This window comes from Nematolebias whitei, chromosome 5 (genome assembly GCF_014905685.2).
Source record: "Nematolebias whitei isolate Nwh7 chromosome 5, NemWhi1, whole genome shotgun sequence".
NCBI classification, from domain to species: Eukaryota; Metazoa; Chordata; class Actinopteri; order Cyprinodontiformes; family Rivulidae; genus Nematolebias; species Nematolebias whitei.
In genome coordinates this window covers 7,918,196-7,933,166 of record NC_056502.1, presented here as the reverse complement: position 1 = coordinate 7,933,166, position 14,971 = coordinate 7,918,196, and the positions used below count along the sequence as shown (strand labels likewise).

Genomic DNA, 14,971 nt, shown 5'->3' with positions numbered 1-14,971 from the left:
AAAATAAACGTGTCATGGTTGTGTTTGTACAAATCATATTTGGGGCAAATTACTCATGTTTTGCAGCATTTTGTCTTATTTAGGGAGTTGTTACAATTGGTTTATCGTTACCTAGGAGGAGAAAAATAAGGCAATGTAAAGTAAGATAGAGTAACTTAATCAAACTACCCATGGCTTAGGTGCTAATTACCCAATGGGACACAATATTTCATTCAGAGATGTATTTAGTAACTAAGAAACTTCTGAAATTTTGTATTGCTGTCATGACCTGCACTTGTTTGAACCCAAATGTAGGCGGGACTCTGAGAACTCAGGAATAAAGTAAATGTATTTTATTAAAATAAACATAAAGGGCTGACGTGGCAGCAAAACTTACATAAATGAAGTGAAGACACAGAGGGAGACAGCTACTACAGGCCAATCCACAGACGGGAACAATAAGGAAATGCAGAATATATAGAGACACTAACAAGGGGATAAGCACAAACACCTGGGGAAGGGCAACAGGTGGCAGAGGCAGGAGCTGATTGGAGAAACACTGACGAGGGCAGGACAGAAGGATCACAAAACACACAGAGATCATTTCAAATTGCGTGATCTCGAGTTTATTGCATAACAGTTTAGAACTGTGTGAAATATAGTAGAGAAATCTGCTTTATCCAGCTGAGAGCAGGCTTGTTTATAACTCCAAACCCAGGGCAGTAGACAAACTGCAGTGGACCCTTAGTTATTTGTTTTCAGGTGGGTCAATAACTGTTTTTTTTGTTTGTTTGTTTGTTTCAGTCTTTTATGACGTGAGATGTTGGGACTACTGGTTAGTATTTATCAAGGTGGATGGATGAGATTGTTTAAAAGTATTAGAATACAACATTGTTCAGATATCTACATTCGCCTTTGAGCAATGTCTAAGTGATGTTGTCAAAGATTTGGTTTGTTTATAATTTAACACTTTGGTGGAAAATGGAAAAAAAATAAAAAGGTGCAACAAAAATATTTCCGTTTAGTTTAGACGTAAAACAATCTGTTAGTGTAATCTAACACTGTCGAGGTTTTGAGCCATGCGCCATGGGAAGAGGAGGGCACCAATGCTGCCAGGGTTAGAGGTTTAACTCCCAGTGGAGCCCCAAACATTTTTAAAAAACTGTGTTTCCACGGCACTATGAGCAACCTCTGATTAAAGTCTTCACCAACTGGTTTACGTTACACACACTGTAAATACAAACTTCCACAATTTCACACAAAAATGTGAGACAAAAAACACGGGGATCTAAAACTTGAGGAAAAGCTCAAAGCAGATGGTAGACTATGCTACAGGATGCTAAATGTTCTTTTAATGAGCTGTCAGAAAGCCGTTTGGGGGTGAGAAGGTTATGTGTATGAACCGTCTGAAAGAGTCAATACAAAGTCAGCACTGTCTGGATCCAGTGGCCAATATGACACAACGATAAGAGCTGAAAAAATAAAAGTCAGCATGCATTTATCACTCGCTCCACTCACTCACTGCCAGCGGACATCAAGTATTTATGTGTAGGAATCTGTTCAGAATACAGTCTAAAAGTAGCAGAAAATATTAAAAACAAATGTGTTGTGCAAGTTTAACAATTAAAAAAAATCTCAAACCAATTATATGTTGTGTTTGTCAATTCAAGAAGTAACCTAAATACATATTTTTAGAAAAGGCATATAAAACAATTACTTAAAAAAAACAGACTCCTCGCCAACACAAACAGGCATAAAAAGAACGGCAGCTGACTGACCCATAAACTCCAGGACAAACTGGTCTTGAGTAACAGCCAACGGAGGCTGGACACAAATGGACAGCTTAGACGACTGTAGAGGGGAACTGGCCTTTATTTTCACCTGCAGAGAAGATAATACTGAGTTATTTATATTTCTCCATGGGAGAAGTGTATAAAATTAGCAAAGGAATTACTGGTAATGGCTTACCTGTACAGTCACTGAAGGGACAGGGAGACCATCGATGTCTTGGATAAGAGCTTGCTGTAAAGAACAATTAACAGAATGAAGCGTCTCAGTGTGTATGCCTTTATGTATTAATGTGTAAATAAAAGCACTTGAATCTGTTTGATTTAGGTTTGTTCACCGATGGTTTGTCTAGGCTGGAGGAAACAGTGACTGTGACAGAGAGGTCCTCCACTGAGTCGGTTTTGGGGAGGATGTCTAAAATCAGATAAATAATTTTTTTAATAATGAGCCACCGATGTTTCACAGTCAGCATTTCACAAATGTAAGTTATTAAGTAACTTCAATTGGTTAATCTACCAGGAAGCATTCAAAACTATTTGTAACTTATGATTCAAAACAAAAGAGGAGGAAAAAAAATCAGCTTCATTTCTGATTGTTACCTGAAGACACCATTTTATGCTCAAGTACATTATCTTCACATGCTTACAATCACTTTGTAAGGAAATTTTCATTTTGTATATAGTCATAGAGATTGAGTATATGCATTCAGATTATTAGTAGACCCTTTAACACTTCTTATAATCTTCTACCTTGAGTCCGGGTGGCCTCTCTGATGAACCTCTGCAGTTTCTTCATCTCAGCATCCACCTGCTCGTAGTCAACCTCCCTGGCATCTACCTTGGGTGTTGAGAAGAAGGAGGGGTCGGTACCCATATATGAGCACAGTAGATGTCCATCTGGGCTCAGACTGACCACAACCCCCTTCAGCTCCCTTAGGAATAAAAGATGAGAAGGTTTATATGATAAAGTTTACTATTTGTTTTGAACCTGTGCTTCCTTGTTGGGTCTAAATGACCCCTGAGTTCTGTTTTAAAACCGAGACCTCAGGGGTTATTTTGACCAAAGGACAGCAGGATGCTTATGTTTCTTTGTAGTGCAGCATTGATCTGAAGTTCACACGGAGTGTGAAGTTTTGTTCTGACTTTTGAATATGGAAATTGATGATAAGAGGGAGAGCATAAAAAATTCAGAGTGATGCAATACTGTTTTAACTATATGGTAACAGGTTGCAGATGTGTTCATGCCTGCGTCATTTCTGTTCCAGGCTAGTGAGACTGCAACACACACATCCACATAAAGACACAAATTCAAATACACAGGACAGGGTTCAGGTTGAGTGAGGCAGCCAGCTTCACACCTGCACAAGAAAGAGTCTAAGGAGGCATAAAACGTTCAAAGTTACTGCTGTAGTATTACGCAATTTGCTAAAAGTATGAACATATTGATAAAGTTAGTAAAAGTTGCCTTCGTATGCAGCTGTTGCACTGGGAGTAAACAAAAGTGACATTGTGTGCTTTGAAAAAAACATGCCAGAGTTGCAAAATTTAAATTTCCACATTTACATCATGAAATGTGAGTAAAAAATAGCAGGTCAGTGTGGTCTATATATTTTTTTCCACCCAGCTGACTCTTTTATTCCCACACACAGTATGTTGATTGCTCTATGACCACCTTCACGATCAGCTCTGAGGTGCAACGAGCTTTCATTCTGTCTTTGTAATTTACACAAGTGAACAAAAACACAAGACTGAGTTTGAACTCGTGTGAAGGATACTTGTGTTGCATGAGATCATTTTAATTAGTTCTTTTCGGAAAAGCTAAATTACCTTACAATAAATACCATATGTATGTTGCAGAATTGCAAATTCATGAGGAACAACTCCAAATAGGTCATAAAGTTTGTCTAAATCAAAACAGTTTTCAAGGATTGTTTTGTTAGGTATTGAAATTACATAATACAGAATACATCTATTCAGCATATTCAGATGAGAAACTATTGGCAATTCATTCTGCGGGCAGTGTTTGCATCTTCTATGTATGGGTTACCTGATTCTTTGACAAAGTTTCTTACATCGATACACTAGCGACAGAAGCATTTGTAATGTGGGGGAAGCACACTGGTGTGTGTGTGTGTGTGGGGGGGGGGGGGTCCTCCCCCAGAAAATTCTGAATAAAGTAGATTCCATTTCCTGCATTCTGGTGCATTTAACGGGTTGTTAAACATCCACGTTTACCAACGTAAGTAAACACTTGATTCAATAACTATTTTAGAGAGCAACAAGAAGTAGTCTGACCAACAGCTGCCCTTGTGTGAATAGAGAACGCTTCACTTCTATCAAGCGTCCTAGGCCCCCACCCCCGCGTCAAAAACTGCTGGAACTAACATAGCGCTAAGCTTGCGGAATGCAAAACAGATGTGTTAGCCAAGATGCTACAGACATAGTGCTCCGCTTCTCTCACACATCCTAACCCTCCACTCTTGTCAACAACTGCCAGCACTAACGTGGCGCTAAGCTAGCGCGCAAAACAGAGGTGTCTCCCCCTCCTCCCCCTGTGAGCGTCCTGCCAAGGCAGATGACCGATGGGAAACACTGCTTGCGGTGTTTTGTTGTAGGTAACCAGGAAAACTAGTGGTTTGATTACTCTCCTATTCATCAAGTAGAATGGATTTGTTCATGAAGAAATAGAAACAGCACTGGGTGAACTAATATTTCAGGTCCGAATGATTTTTTTTTTTTTAATGTGGGGGGATTGTTGCGACGCCTATGCACCAATGAATGACTGAATAAATCAATGAATCAATATGGTTAGACTGGTAAGGAATTTTGAATATACTGTAGTTCAAAAAGTCAAAGTGAGCTTGATCCTGTTGGTGCAGAAATTCAAAATGAAAAGCAAAACAAAATCAAGTAACTCAATTCAGTCATCCCAAAGAACCAAAGCTATAACCTTTGCAGCACCACTGCAATCGTTACAGACTCCCCTGCAAACTGCTGATGTGACTTTGTGTGTTTGTTTTGCATGGTTTGGTGTGTATGTACGCCACTCTCCCACACTCTGCTGTGTCCTACAAACACACAGAACAACCTGATGACTATCAACTGCTTAAAAACAACACGGCCTCGAACTAAACCAAACAGCTACCCAGACATCTACTATCTCCTGCATCTAAACTACACATATGCACACGGGATCAGAGACCACATCATTTTTCAACTGTGTTTGCGTTTTGCGTTGTAATTGTATCAAATTGCAGTTTGATTGTAGCTGTTTGGAGAAAGAGGAAGGACGGGCTTTAAGTGGCCCCTCCTCGCTTGGTGCTGATTGGCCAGCTGGAAGACATTGTCTTGTTATTTCCTGCCTAATATTCAACACCGGATTTCACAAGCTGATAACCGAGTCACCAAACCTACAGGAGGTCCTACCTGAAAATTCACAAATAAGTTCCTTAGATAGAGAACTTTACTAATTGGCTTTTATGTATGTGAATGTTTCTGTAAAGTGCCCTGAGACAACTTTGTTGTGATTTGGCGCTATATAAATAAACTGAACTGAATTGTACAAAAAATGCACACACTGGATATGTGACAGCGCAGTTTGCTAGGTAACAAAGGATCAACTTTTAATGGCCAAGCATGTTTTGTGTGTACATAAGTTGCCCGTGTTTAACAACTGCTATCTTTTTTAATCGTGTGTTTTAATGGATACTTGTACTTTCTTAACCCTACTCTGTGTTTTAAGTCACTGTTAAGATCAGCATTGTATAATGTTTATGCATTTAAATTAAAAACCCATTTAAGTGGGTAAATTATTGTGTGAATTCTTATAAGCATTCACACAAATGCGATCTATTTTTATTCCATACAGTGTTAGGCGCCATTCTCGTCCCGCAGTTTTCAAGCTATTTCAACAAATCATATATCAAAACGTTTAGCTCGTTCAGCTAATTTCAGAATCAGCTTTATTGTCATTGCACTGAAGCACAACAAAATTACATTTCAGTACAGTCTGTCCGAGTAAAACATAAACAGACAGACATGGGGGACGGAGGTGTCAACTGTTTTTTTCAGCTGCTCTATGCTCCTTTCAGATTTGTTCAGCTAACTAAAATATTTTTGTACTTCTAACTTCTTTCTGCTAATTTCAACTTGTTATGCTCCTTTCAGCTTATTTCTGCAAGTTTCTGCTTTTTCCTGCTATTTTAGCTACTACTGAGTTGTTTATGCTAATTTGAGCCTTTTCAGCTAATTCCATATTTTTTGCGCTCATTTCAACTTTTTTCAGACTAATTCAGCAAAAATTAAAGCTTCTTCCTGATTTTTTTTAACTGCTTTTAAGCAGTTATTTGCTAATTTCAGCTTTTTCAAATAATTTCCACTTTTTTGTGCTCATTTCTGCTTCTTTCAACCTAATCGGGTAAACGTGTTCTTTCCGCTTTCAACTGTTAATGTAAGCTTGTTCTACCATTTCAGCTACCTTTTTAACTTTTTTTTTTAGCTAATTGCAGCTATTCTCAGATAAATTCAAGTTTTTCATGGTAATTTTTGCTACTTTCAACCTATGGTAATTTCAGCTTGTTATGCTCCTTTCAGCTTTTTTTCTGCTAGTTTCAACTTGTTATGCTATTTCAGCTACTATTTAGCTGTTTTATGCTAATTTCAGCCTTTTCAGCAAATTCTACATTTTTAGCTCATTTCAGGGTAGTTTCAGGTTCTTTCTGCCTTTTCAGCTATTTTTTTTGCTCATTTCAGCTTTTTTAAAACTAATTTCCTCATTTTTGTGCTAATTTCTGCTCATTTACACCTAATTCAGCTAAATGGGTTCTTTCTGCTTTCTTCTGCTAATTAAGGCTTGTTCTTTCATTTCAGCTACAATTCATCATTTTTTAGCTAATTTCAACTGTTTATCAGCAAGTTCTTCAGCAATAATCTGCTCACAGACTCATGTTCATGTTTGTGCTGATGTTCAATGTTTTATGTTATGAGTGTTTAGTGTATATTTAGTTGATGTTTTTCTTAGTTCATATCTTAGATGTTATTACTGTTTTTATTATACATTTTATTGTTGGATGTAACTGGGACCCCGTGTACATAATTTCGCTCCACCACATGTACCCCATGAGGTGCGAATGACAATAAAGAAACTCTGACTCTGACTCTGAATAAGCATTCACACTGAATTTTTGAAGGAAATGCAGTTTCTCTAGTTGTGTTTTTATTGTTACTTGTTTTTATCACTATTTTATGATGTGTGCCACTGACCTATTGGCCAGGTCATCCTTGAAAAAGGAATCTTGATCTCAACGGTTTATTTTATCTGGTAAAATAAATGTGATTATATTGTTTCTGTATCCAGTTCCAGAAGTGTGGTTTTGGTGCAGGTTGTACTCACGGGAAGTTGGCAACTCGAACAGCTACAGGCACAAAGGAGAGCTGTGCTGCCCACTTTAGAGTCACATCCTGGTAAACCAGCAGCATACTGGTGTGGTTACTGAGCAGCAGGTTCATGGTGCCATCTGTCACTAAATATCAGAAAAAGTAGGTTAGAAAGAAACACTGGGGTAATGTTATCTTTATTTAGAAAATTTCAGTTAGCTGTCATAAATGTGACTAACCGTACGTGAAGCAATAAAAAACGCTTTGCAATACCCCTGCAAATTAAAAGTTGTGCCCTTTCACAACGTCATAATGTCTCTTTAATATGAACATTAAAGAGACATCGTGGACCACACTGAGAACAATCTGACTCAATTAAATTCATATATCCAGTAATTTTTCCAACAGTTTCCCTTGGCCATTTTTTATTTAGGTTGTGTGTCTTGTGGCAAGAAAGTCAGCCTCAGTTTCATAGCAGCACAAATTTGAGGTTTTGTCTCTCATTCTTAGTTATAGAACACAGTGTGCATATTCACAAATCTAACAACCATCCACAGAAATAACAAATTCCTGTGGTAGGTACGCCTTTTTAGGATGAGGGCAGCTTGCACTTTCCAGTAGAGAAAAATCATCTTTTTTACATCTGGTTTGTGTAAAAAAAAATAAAAATAAAAATGTCATTTAGATCGTCCATTGTGAGACAAGGTCTGCCGTCGTAAATATACTGTAAATACAACCAAAGTTAATCACATACTTTCTCTGGTGACCCACAGCTGGAAACATAAAATATAAATAGTCTTTCTTTTTCGCTCTCTTTCACACATACAGATGAGGAGAAACGTCCAGTCAACCCACCAATAGTGCAGTTACCACCTAGTGAGATCTGAGGTGACGGCCACACGCAAAACAAAACACCTCACTGGCACACGGTTGAAAACACAAGTTATAATATAGTAGAAGTGGAAAGCAGAGTAAGAGAATACAGAGCAGGGGTAAAAATGATAGAGTGTATGTTGATGCCACATCAAAGCAAACACACGCACCTTATATCTCAACAATATTCCTTATAATTATGATCCAAATATAAAAAGGTACAATTAGTTGTTTTTTTCATATTTGAGCTGGGTTTTTTTAACCCTTCACTTTTTTTTTTTTTTATTCTGTGCACCTAAAAATGTTTTTCTCGTCCTCTTCCCTTCATTCATTTTTCTCTTGGCTGCTCTCTTGACCCCCCTCCAGCAGTTTTATTCTTCCTCTGTGTTTTTAAGCTTCACTTGTCACATGGTTTCTCTTATCCTCTTTCAGTCATTGAACATTTTTTGGTTTCATCTCTTCTCTTCCTGCCTTCCTTCCCTCAAGATGTATGAATAAGCTGAGGTGTAAAGAGAAAAAGAGGTTTGCATGCACAGAACATAAAACCACAAAGTGTAGAAGTTGCCAGGGAAAGTCTCCGTAAATTTCCTATAGTACTGTTTTTAATGATAAGAATATGATCTCACTGTTTCTTTTGACATGATCACGGACTTTTGAGAGATTTCTTTCTAGTGGATGTTCTGACTTTATAACATAACAGTTTTACACATACTGTAAGCTGTTACGTGACAAATTAAAGTCGAAGTCTCTACATCTCCACCCATTCTGTCAAAAGAAAGCCTGATGGTGACTAAACATTGTCAAACAAATCAAAATGTAAAAAAAAATCCCCTACGTTAGTTTAGTTAAAACTTGATTATGAAAATAAACGTCTATGACACAGAATTTTACTTTAATAAAATTCATTAAATAATCAATAGGATACCTCAATTAATTAGTCATCAGTTTATGGCGTTTCCAGAAGTGATAATCGGAGTGTTTTTTAAGGAGATGTAATTTTCTTTTTTGTTTTGTTTTTTTTTTTTTTTACAGGAACTGAAGCCAAAACTTGTACTTGACAAAACCAGGATGATGGATGGGAGAAGATGATGAAAGTGACAGAACTGGTCTGACTGAGGCAGCTGGGGCTGGAGGCCAGAAGAAAAGCATTAGGAAAGCTGCAATAAATTTGTGTTGTCAGTGCTCCTCTCTGTCACACTCCACTTTGAGAAAAACACCAAATATCCTAGCTATGGTATATCAATACTGTTAACGAATAGTGGGTGGCAACTCATATACTCACAGTGTCACTGAAACTCTGTCTAATAATACAGTGCAATCAAGTCAAAGTTGACACTGAAGACAGCAGATTCAAATCTTCCAGCCATGTGAGAATGTTTTTTTTTTATGTAGCCAATAAATATTTATTATAATTTTCTATAAATGTAAAAATATATTATACATTTATATGAATCTCTCTTGTAAAAGAGTCCCCGAGGCTCAATGGGATTAACCTGTCTAAATGAAGGTTGAAAAAAAATTTTTTTTTTTCTTGCTCTCGGTGGAAGGCAGACGCGTCCTCCTCTGCTCCATCCCTCGCTCCGTCCCTGCCTTGCTCTTTGTCTTGTGAACCTTTTTCAGAGTCCCTTTTGTTTTGCATACCTTCCAAATTGTCTTGGATGTTATGGAAACAAAGACGCTCTGTCCCCCTCCCCATCACTTCCCTTAACCAAGGTCGTGGACCTGTGACAGAGCTCAACCAAGATGGCTGATAAACAAACACCTGTTATCAGGACTATGGCTGGGATGGGGCTCTGGACTGTGCTGTGCTATGACCTTCCCTCAAACTCACTGCTTTCACTGGACTCCCTCACCTCCCCTGGCGTAGCAACCTAGGAGATGCGAAGGCGCCAAGGGCTACGTCGCTCACCTGGCAGCCATGCTGGGACCCCCACCCCCTACCCACTCCACACGGATATGCATTATGTCTATTTATGTTGCTTTGCTGTGGTAGATTTTTTTATGCCTCAAATCGTGCCCTGTCAAGGACACTGTGTGAGAGATCTTTTATTTTTATATACCTCTCTCCTTATGTTTTCTTCCCCCTTTCTTATCTAAGCAACAGGGGCAGCGCATCTTAGAAGCTAAAGCCCCCTGTACACTTCTGTCCATCTTTAGGGCGGCTGTACGGAACATAATTTTGTTGTACTTCACTCTATAAGGATAATAAAAAGCATTCTAATTCTGAATATTAGGAACTAAATACATCTTGTACAAAAAATACAGTCAATATCCTTGTATAGCCAGGGTCCACCCACTTCTGCAAAAATGTTTGCGTCATACAAAAAGTCTAAAAACGTGGTTTACCTGAAGCATAGGGTAGGAAGCAGCTGGGGTTGAATTCCAGTTTCTTCATGAAGCGGATCTGCCCATTGTCACGGAAACAGAAGAGGTTTCTCTCACCCAGCACAAGGATTGAGGAAGAGGAATGGGAGAAGGAGGGCACCAAAACATCCAGGGCCTGTTCTCCTAGTACAAACGTCCAGTCAGGCTGGAAGAAAACACATAAAAGAATTAAAACAGACTGCCAGAACTCCATAAGTTTTAAAATATGAACCTTATTACAAACTAGAAGTGTGCTATCTGAATAGTCTTTAATAAATGTATTAAAGGTGTATATTTATTTTCGCATATTCTTATTTGGACGAAGATGTGAACACTTGATTTACATAGAAGCTTGTATGTGTGTGCAACTAACACAGCTCTTGTGATAAACTTTAGATGTAGCACAGTATACAACTTGGATCCCTCCAGTGTTTTTGGTCAAGACAAGAAGCAAACACTTCTGTCCATCTGCATTTGTGTTTAGGACTCACTGTGAGCCTCTTGCCTCCAGTTCTGAGGGGCAGGTCAGAATCCTGTTGACTCTCTGCATCTGTAGCCACAGCCAGAGTCTCATACCTGAGAATCAAAAAGAAACAAACCCCCATTCACACAAAGACACTGTATGTATACTACTATTGAGTATTAGAGCGCTGTTTCCTGCCAACTGTTTCTCGTGTTGAGTTTGCTGAGGCGTTCTTGTTGTTGGCACACCAAAATCTATCTTAGATGAGCCAAACAAGGACATTCTCATCCAAAACTACAAACATTAAATTAATATCATCTCTTCTTTACAGTTAATAAAATGATGCCTCTAAATTTGAGGTATTTTCTTCAAGTTTGGGTTGCTAAAAGTAATTCATAAAAATGTCACATTTTCATTCCAGTTAGGTCAATTTTGCACACGTTTTGTTAATACTAATTTGTATCGTTTGGCAGTGAGCTTCTCTTATAAAAATAATGTTCTTGAACTTTTTCTATCAGATTAAAAGGTCAAATCAAACATTTTGATTGAGAGCCTAAAATACCAACAAGACACCATTTCCTTCAATAAAATCTACTCTTTAATTTAAAAGATAAATACAGTTCATATGCATATTAAATAATAACAGCAAACATTGTGCAACATGTTTAAAATCAACAAAATCTTTAAGCACTTATATTCCCTTCATACTGACTTCAGTCAAATCAGTCAACACTGCACTGACCCAACTTTCTTCAGAAGTGTAGTTTATCAGTTTTGATCAGTAAGTTGTTGGCAAAAAAGGCAAAAATAAAAAGGTCGGACTAATGGTGGTGAGTTGACTTTGGCATTTGTAGCATCAACCAATTTCCAGTAAGAAGCTGGCAGAAGGAGCAGCTTGGCGGGAATCTATCTTTCTTCACTACCACCTGGTTGACCTGAGCGATCTAAACCCAACCCAGCCTGACTCTGAACCACAAAATAACTGCTGATCTATAGACTCCTTCTATTCTCTCTGCAAAATCTGTACAATAAAACTGTCAACAGTCAAAAGTGGACAGTTTGAAATACACCTAAAACCACAATAGCCACAAATCATTAAGACCGTCACTTTATAGATTCTTGGTTTTTTTTTTGTTTGTTTGTTTTTCTAAAAAAAAAAAAGTTAAGTCTGGTCCTCTGGACATTTTGAATGTCCAGAGGACCAGACTTAACTTTTTTAGATTTTTCTACCTGGATTATTGAGCATGCATCAGGATATTTTTTTTTTGTTTTTGTATGCTGTTTTATTATTTTTATATTACGGTACATCCTTTGTGCAATAATACAATATGTACATTGTTTTTAGATTTTCTTTTTTCTTTGTATTGATCAGAATTGGAACAAAAAAAAAAAAAAGCTAACGTGAAAAAAAATAAAATGCTTAAATTACAGAGAAAATTGCAACCGAGTATCCAGTATTCATCACCATTTTCTGTGCACAAACTTTTGATATCTACTTAAATACTCCAGTCTAATTTAAGACCAAAGACCTACATTGATAATAAAACGAGCTCATTTACTTGTCATATATTTTGGAATATATGCTCAATCTGAAATGATGCTGAACTACAACTTTTATCATGGTAATCTGGTATGGTATGGTATGGTATGGTATGGTATGGTATGGTATGGTATGGTATGGGATGGTATGGTATGGTATGGGATGGGATGGTATGGTATGGTATGGTATGGTATGGTGTGGTATGGTATGGTATGGTATGGTATGGTATGGTATGGTATGGTATGGTATGGTATGGTATGGTAAGGTATGGTACGGTGTGGTATGGTATGGTATGGTGTGGTATGGTATGGTGTGGTATGGTATGGTATGGTATGGTATGGTATGGTATGGTATGGTATGGTATGGTAATTAAAAAAAACGCTGCTGCATGTATGCATATTAACCCTTTTATTTAACCAGGAAAATCCCATTGAGATTTTCCTCGATATCTCTATGTTGACAGTAGAATTGTTTATTGTTGAGCTAAAACAGTTGCTAAGGTTTTCCCAGCTTCAGTTTGCATTTGACATCATTCAGTCAGACGTGTTCTGTCTCAAACTGGTGCTAAGTGCTAATAAAACGAAGGTGATGTTGTTTTCAAACAGAAAGTTGGTGCCAACAGTTCTTTCTCCTATCTTCTCAACGCATGGTGCTCCTATTGAGTTTGTAGATTCTTACAAATACTTGGGAATTTTAGTCGATGCACATCTCTCTTTTAAGCCACGTGATGAAAACTTGATAAAGAAACTGAAATTAAAACTGGGCTTTATTCTCAGAAATAGAACTCTGAATTGTTAGAAAATGCCTTGTAACTGCTTCTTTCCTACCGGCCATTGATTATGGTGACATTATTTACATGAATGTCCCTGCCAGCTCCTTGCAGATGTTGGATGCTGTCTATCACGCTGCGCTAAGATTCATAACTGGTTGTAACTACCGTACCCGTCACTGCACTCCGTACTCACTGGTGATTTGGTGGTCATCATTATCTACACGTAGACTCACACTGGTTCATTGTCATCTTTAAATCACTCCTTGATCTGTTACCTTCTTAAATCTCCTCCCACATGTCACACCGTCAGTGCAGTTACAGCGTGCACTCTCAGGCCATCATTACCTGCAACGTTCTCTCAGTGCAGATTGAATTCAGCAAAAAGGCCTTTTCTTACTTTGCTCCTGTAACCTGGAACACCTTGCTAAGATCTGAAGCTGTCCACTTTGATTTACTTAAGGGATTTTAAGCAGCTGATAAGGTCAATAGAAAATTCAAAGCAAATACGTCCTTGTTTTTAGTATTTTACCTTGTTTTATAGGGCTCCTTGATATTCTTGTTTTATAACACTACTTTTATTTTAATTACATTTTATTGTTGTATAATGTTGTCTGTACTTTATATGTTGTTTAAAACAGATCTCTCTTGAAAATGAGTCCTCATGGCTCAATGAGACTAACCTGTATAAATAAAGGAATGTGATCACAGATATATTTTGCAAGCGAGCAGCCTAACATACATGTTCTGGAATCTGAACTGTGGGAGGAAACCAGGGTACCAGAAGAAAACCCATGCAAACATGAGGTGAACATACAAACTCCACACAATAAACACCTCTGACCCAACTCCGGGTCTAAACCTAGTACTTTCTTGCTGTGAGGTATCAATGCTAACCACTAATCCGCCATCCTGCCCATACAAGGTTTTCTCTAAGTACTTTGGTTTCTTCCTATAGTTTAAAAACATGTTTATTATGGTAATTGAGAACTCAAAATTGGCCATAGGTGCAAGTGTCCATGTGAATAATTGTCTTGTTTGTCTTCATGTGTGGCCCTGTGAAAGACTAGCAGCTTATCCAGGGTGTTCCCCACCTCTCACTTATATGGAAATGAATGGATAGAAAAAAGAAACACACATTGGAGCTGCATATATTTATTTAGGTTTCAGTTAGATCAGCGTCTCAACTCTCGAGACTTCTGCAACAATCAAGATTATTCAGCATTATTCTGATGAAATGTAAGAAAAATATATAAACTCTGGTGTGCTAGGCGTTCCTAGTATTTGTCAAACTTTAAATGTACAAAACGAGGGCGTCTAAAAGTTTGATTTTTGCGATACAACTCGTGATTTATAGTTTTGAACTCATCTGTACAGTAGCAGTTCCTGCTGAGCCTTCTAAAAGACCAGTAAGCAGACTAATGAGTTTTATGGATGACTGCCAGTAAAGAAACTTTTTCATCACGCTGTGACCATTTCCTGGAGAGGAAAACAGACTAAAAAATATATTAAATATGTCAGGGTCTTTTTGTGTTTAAAGAAACATTCAATGAATTGACAGGCTCACCCTTGCATGAGTGACTGAATTAAATAAGGAAAAATTATACTGAAATAATAATGTAAATATAACTATATAAATAATATAAAATAACTGAAATCATTCAGCCTGCTTTGATATTTAAATTCAACATGTCATCTAGCTGTTTCAATAATGACTGGATAGGAGGAAGCATGGTTGATTTAAAAGTAAGTGTGCAATAATTTGTCTGTGAATGTGTGTGCATGTGTGTGTGTGTGTGTGTGTGTGTGTGTGTGTGTGT

The 14,971-nt window shown here is 37.7% G+C and overlaps 1 protein-coding gene across 1 annotated transcript in view; it reads right to left on the bottom strand.

The window, feature by feature from the left end:
* Nucleotides 1–14,971, bottom strand: part of bbs9 (Bardet-Biedl syndrome 9) — a 229,391-nt gene that overhangs the window by 201,345 nt on the left and 13,075 nt on the right. Inside the window, exons 7-13 of the mRNA XM_037676556.1 lie at nucleotides 10,871–10,955; nucleotides 10,362–10,545; nucleotides 7,159–7,288; nucleotides 2,517–2,698; nucleotides 2,105–2,181; nucleotides 1,948–2,001; nucleotides 1,758–1,860 (exon numbers count right to left, since the gene is read on the bottom strand). Coding sequence (XP_037532484.1) covers nucleotides 1,758–1,860; nucleotides 1,948–2,001; nucleotides 2,105–2,181; nucleotides 2,517–2,698; nucleotides 7,159–7,288; nucleotides 10,362–10,545; nucleotides 10,871–10,955 — 815 coding nt within the window. The remainder of the gene's footprint in view (nucleotides 1–1,757; nucleotides 1,861–1,947; nucleotides 2,002–2,104; nucleotides 2,182–2,516; nucleotides 2,699–7,158; nucleotides 7,289–10,361; nucleotides 10,546–10,870; nucleotides 10,956–14,971) is intronic.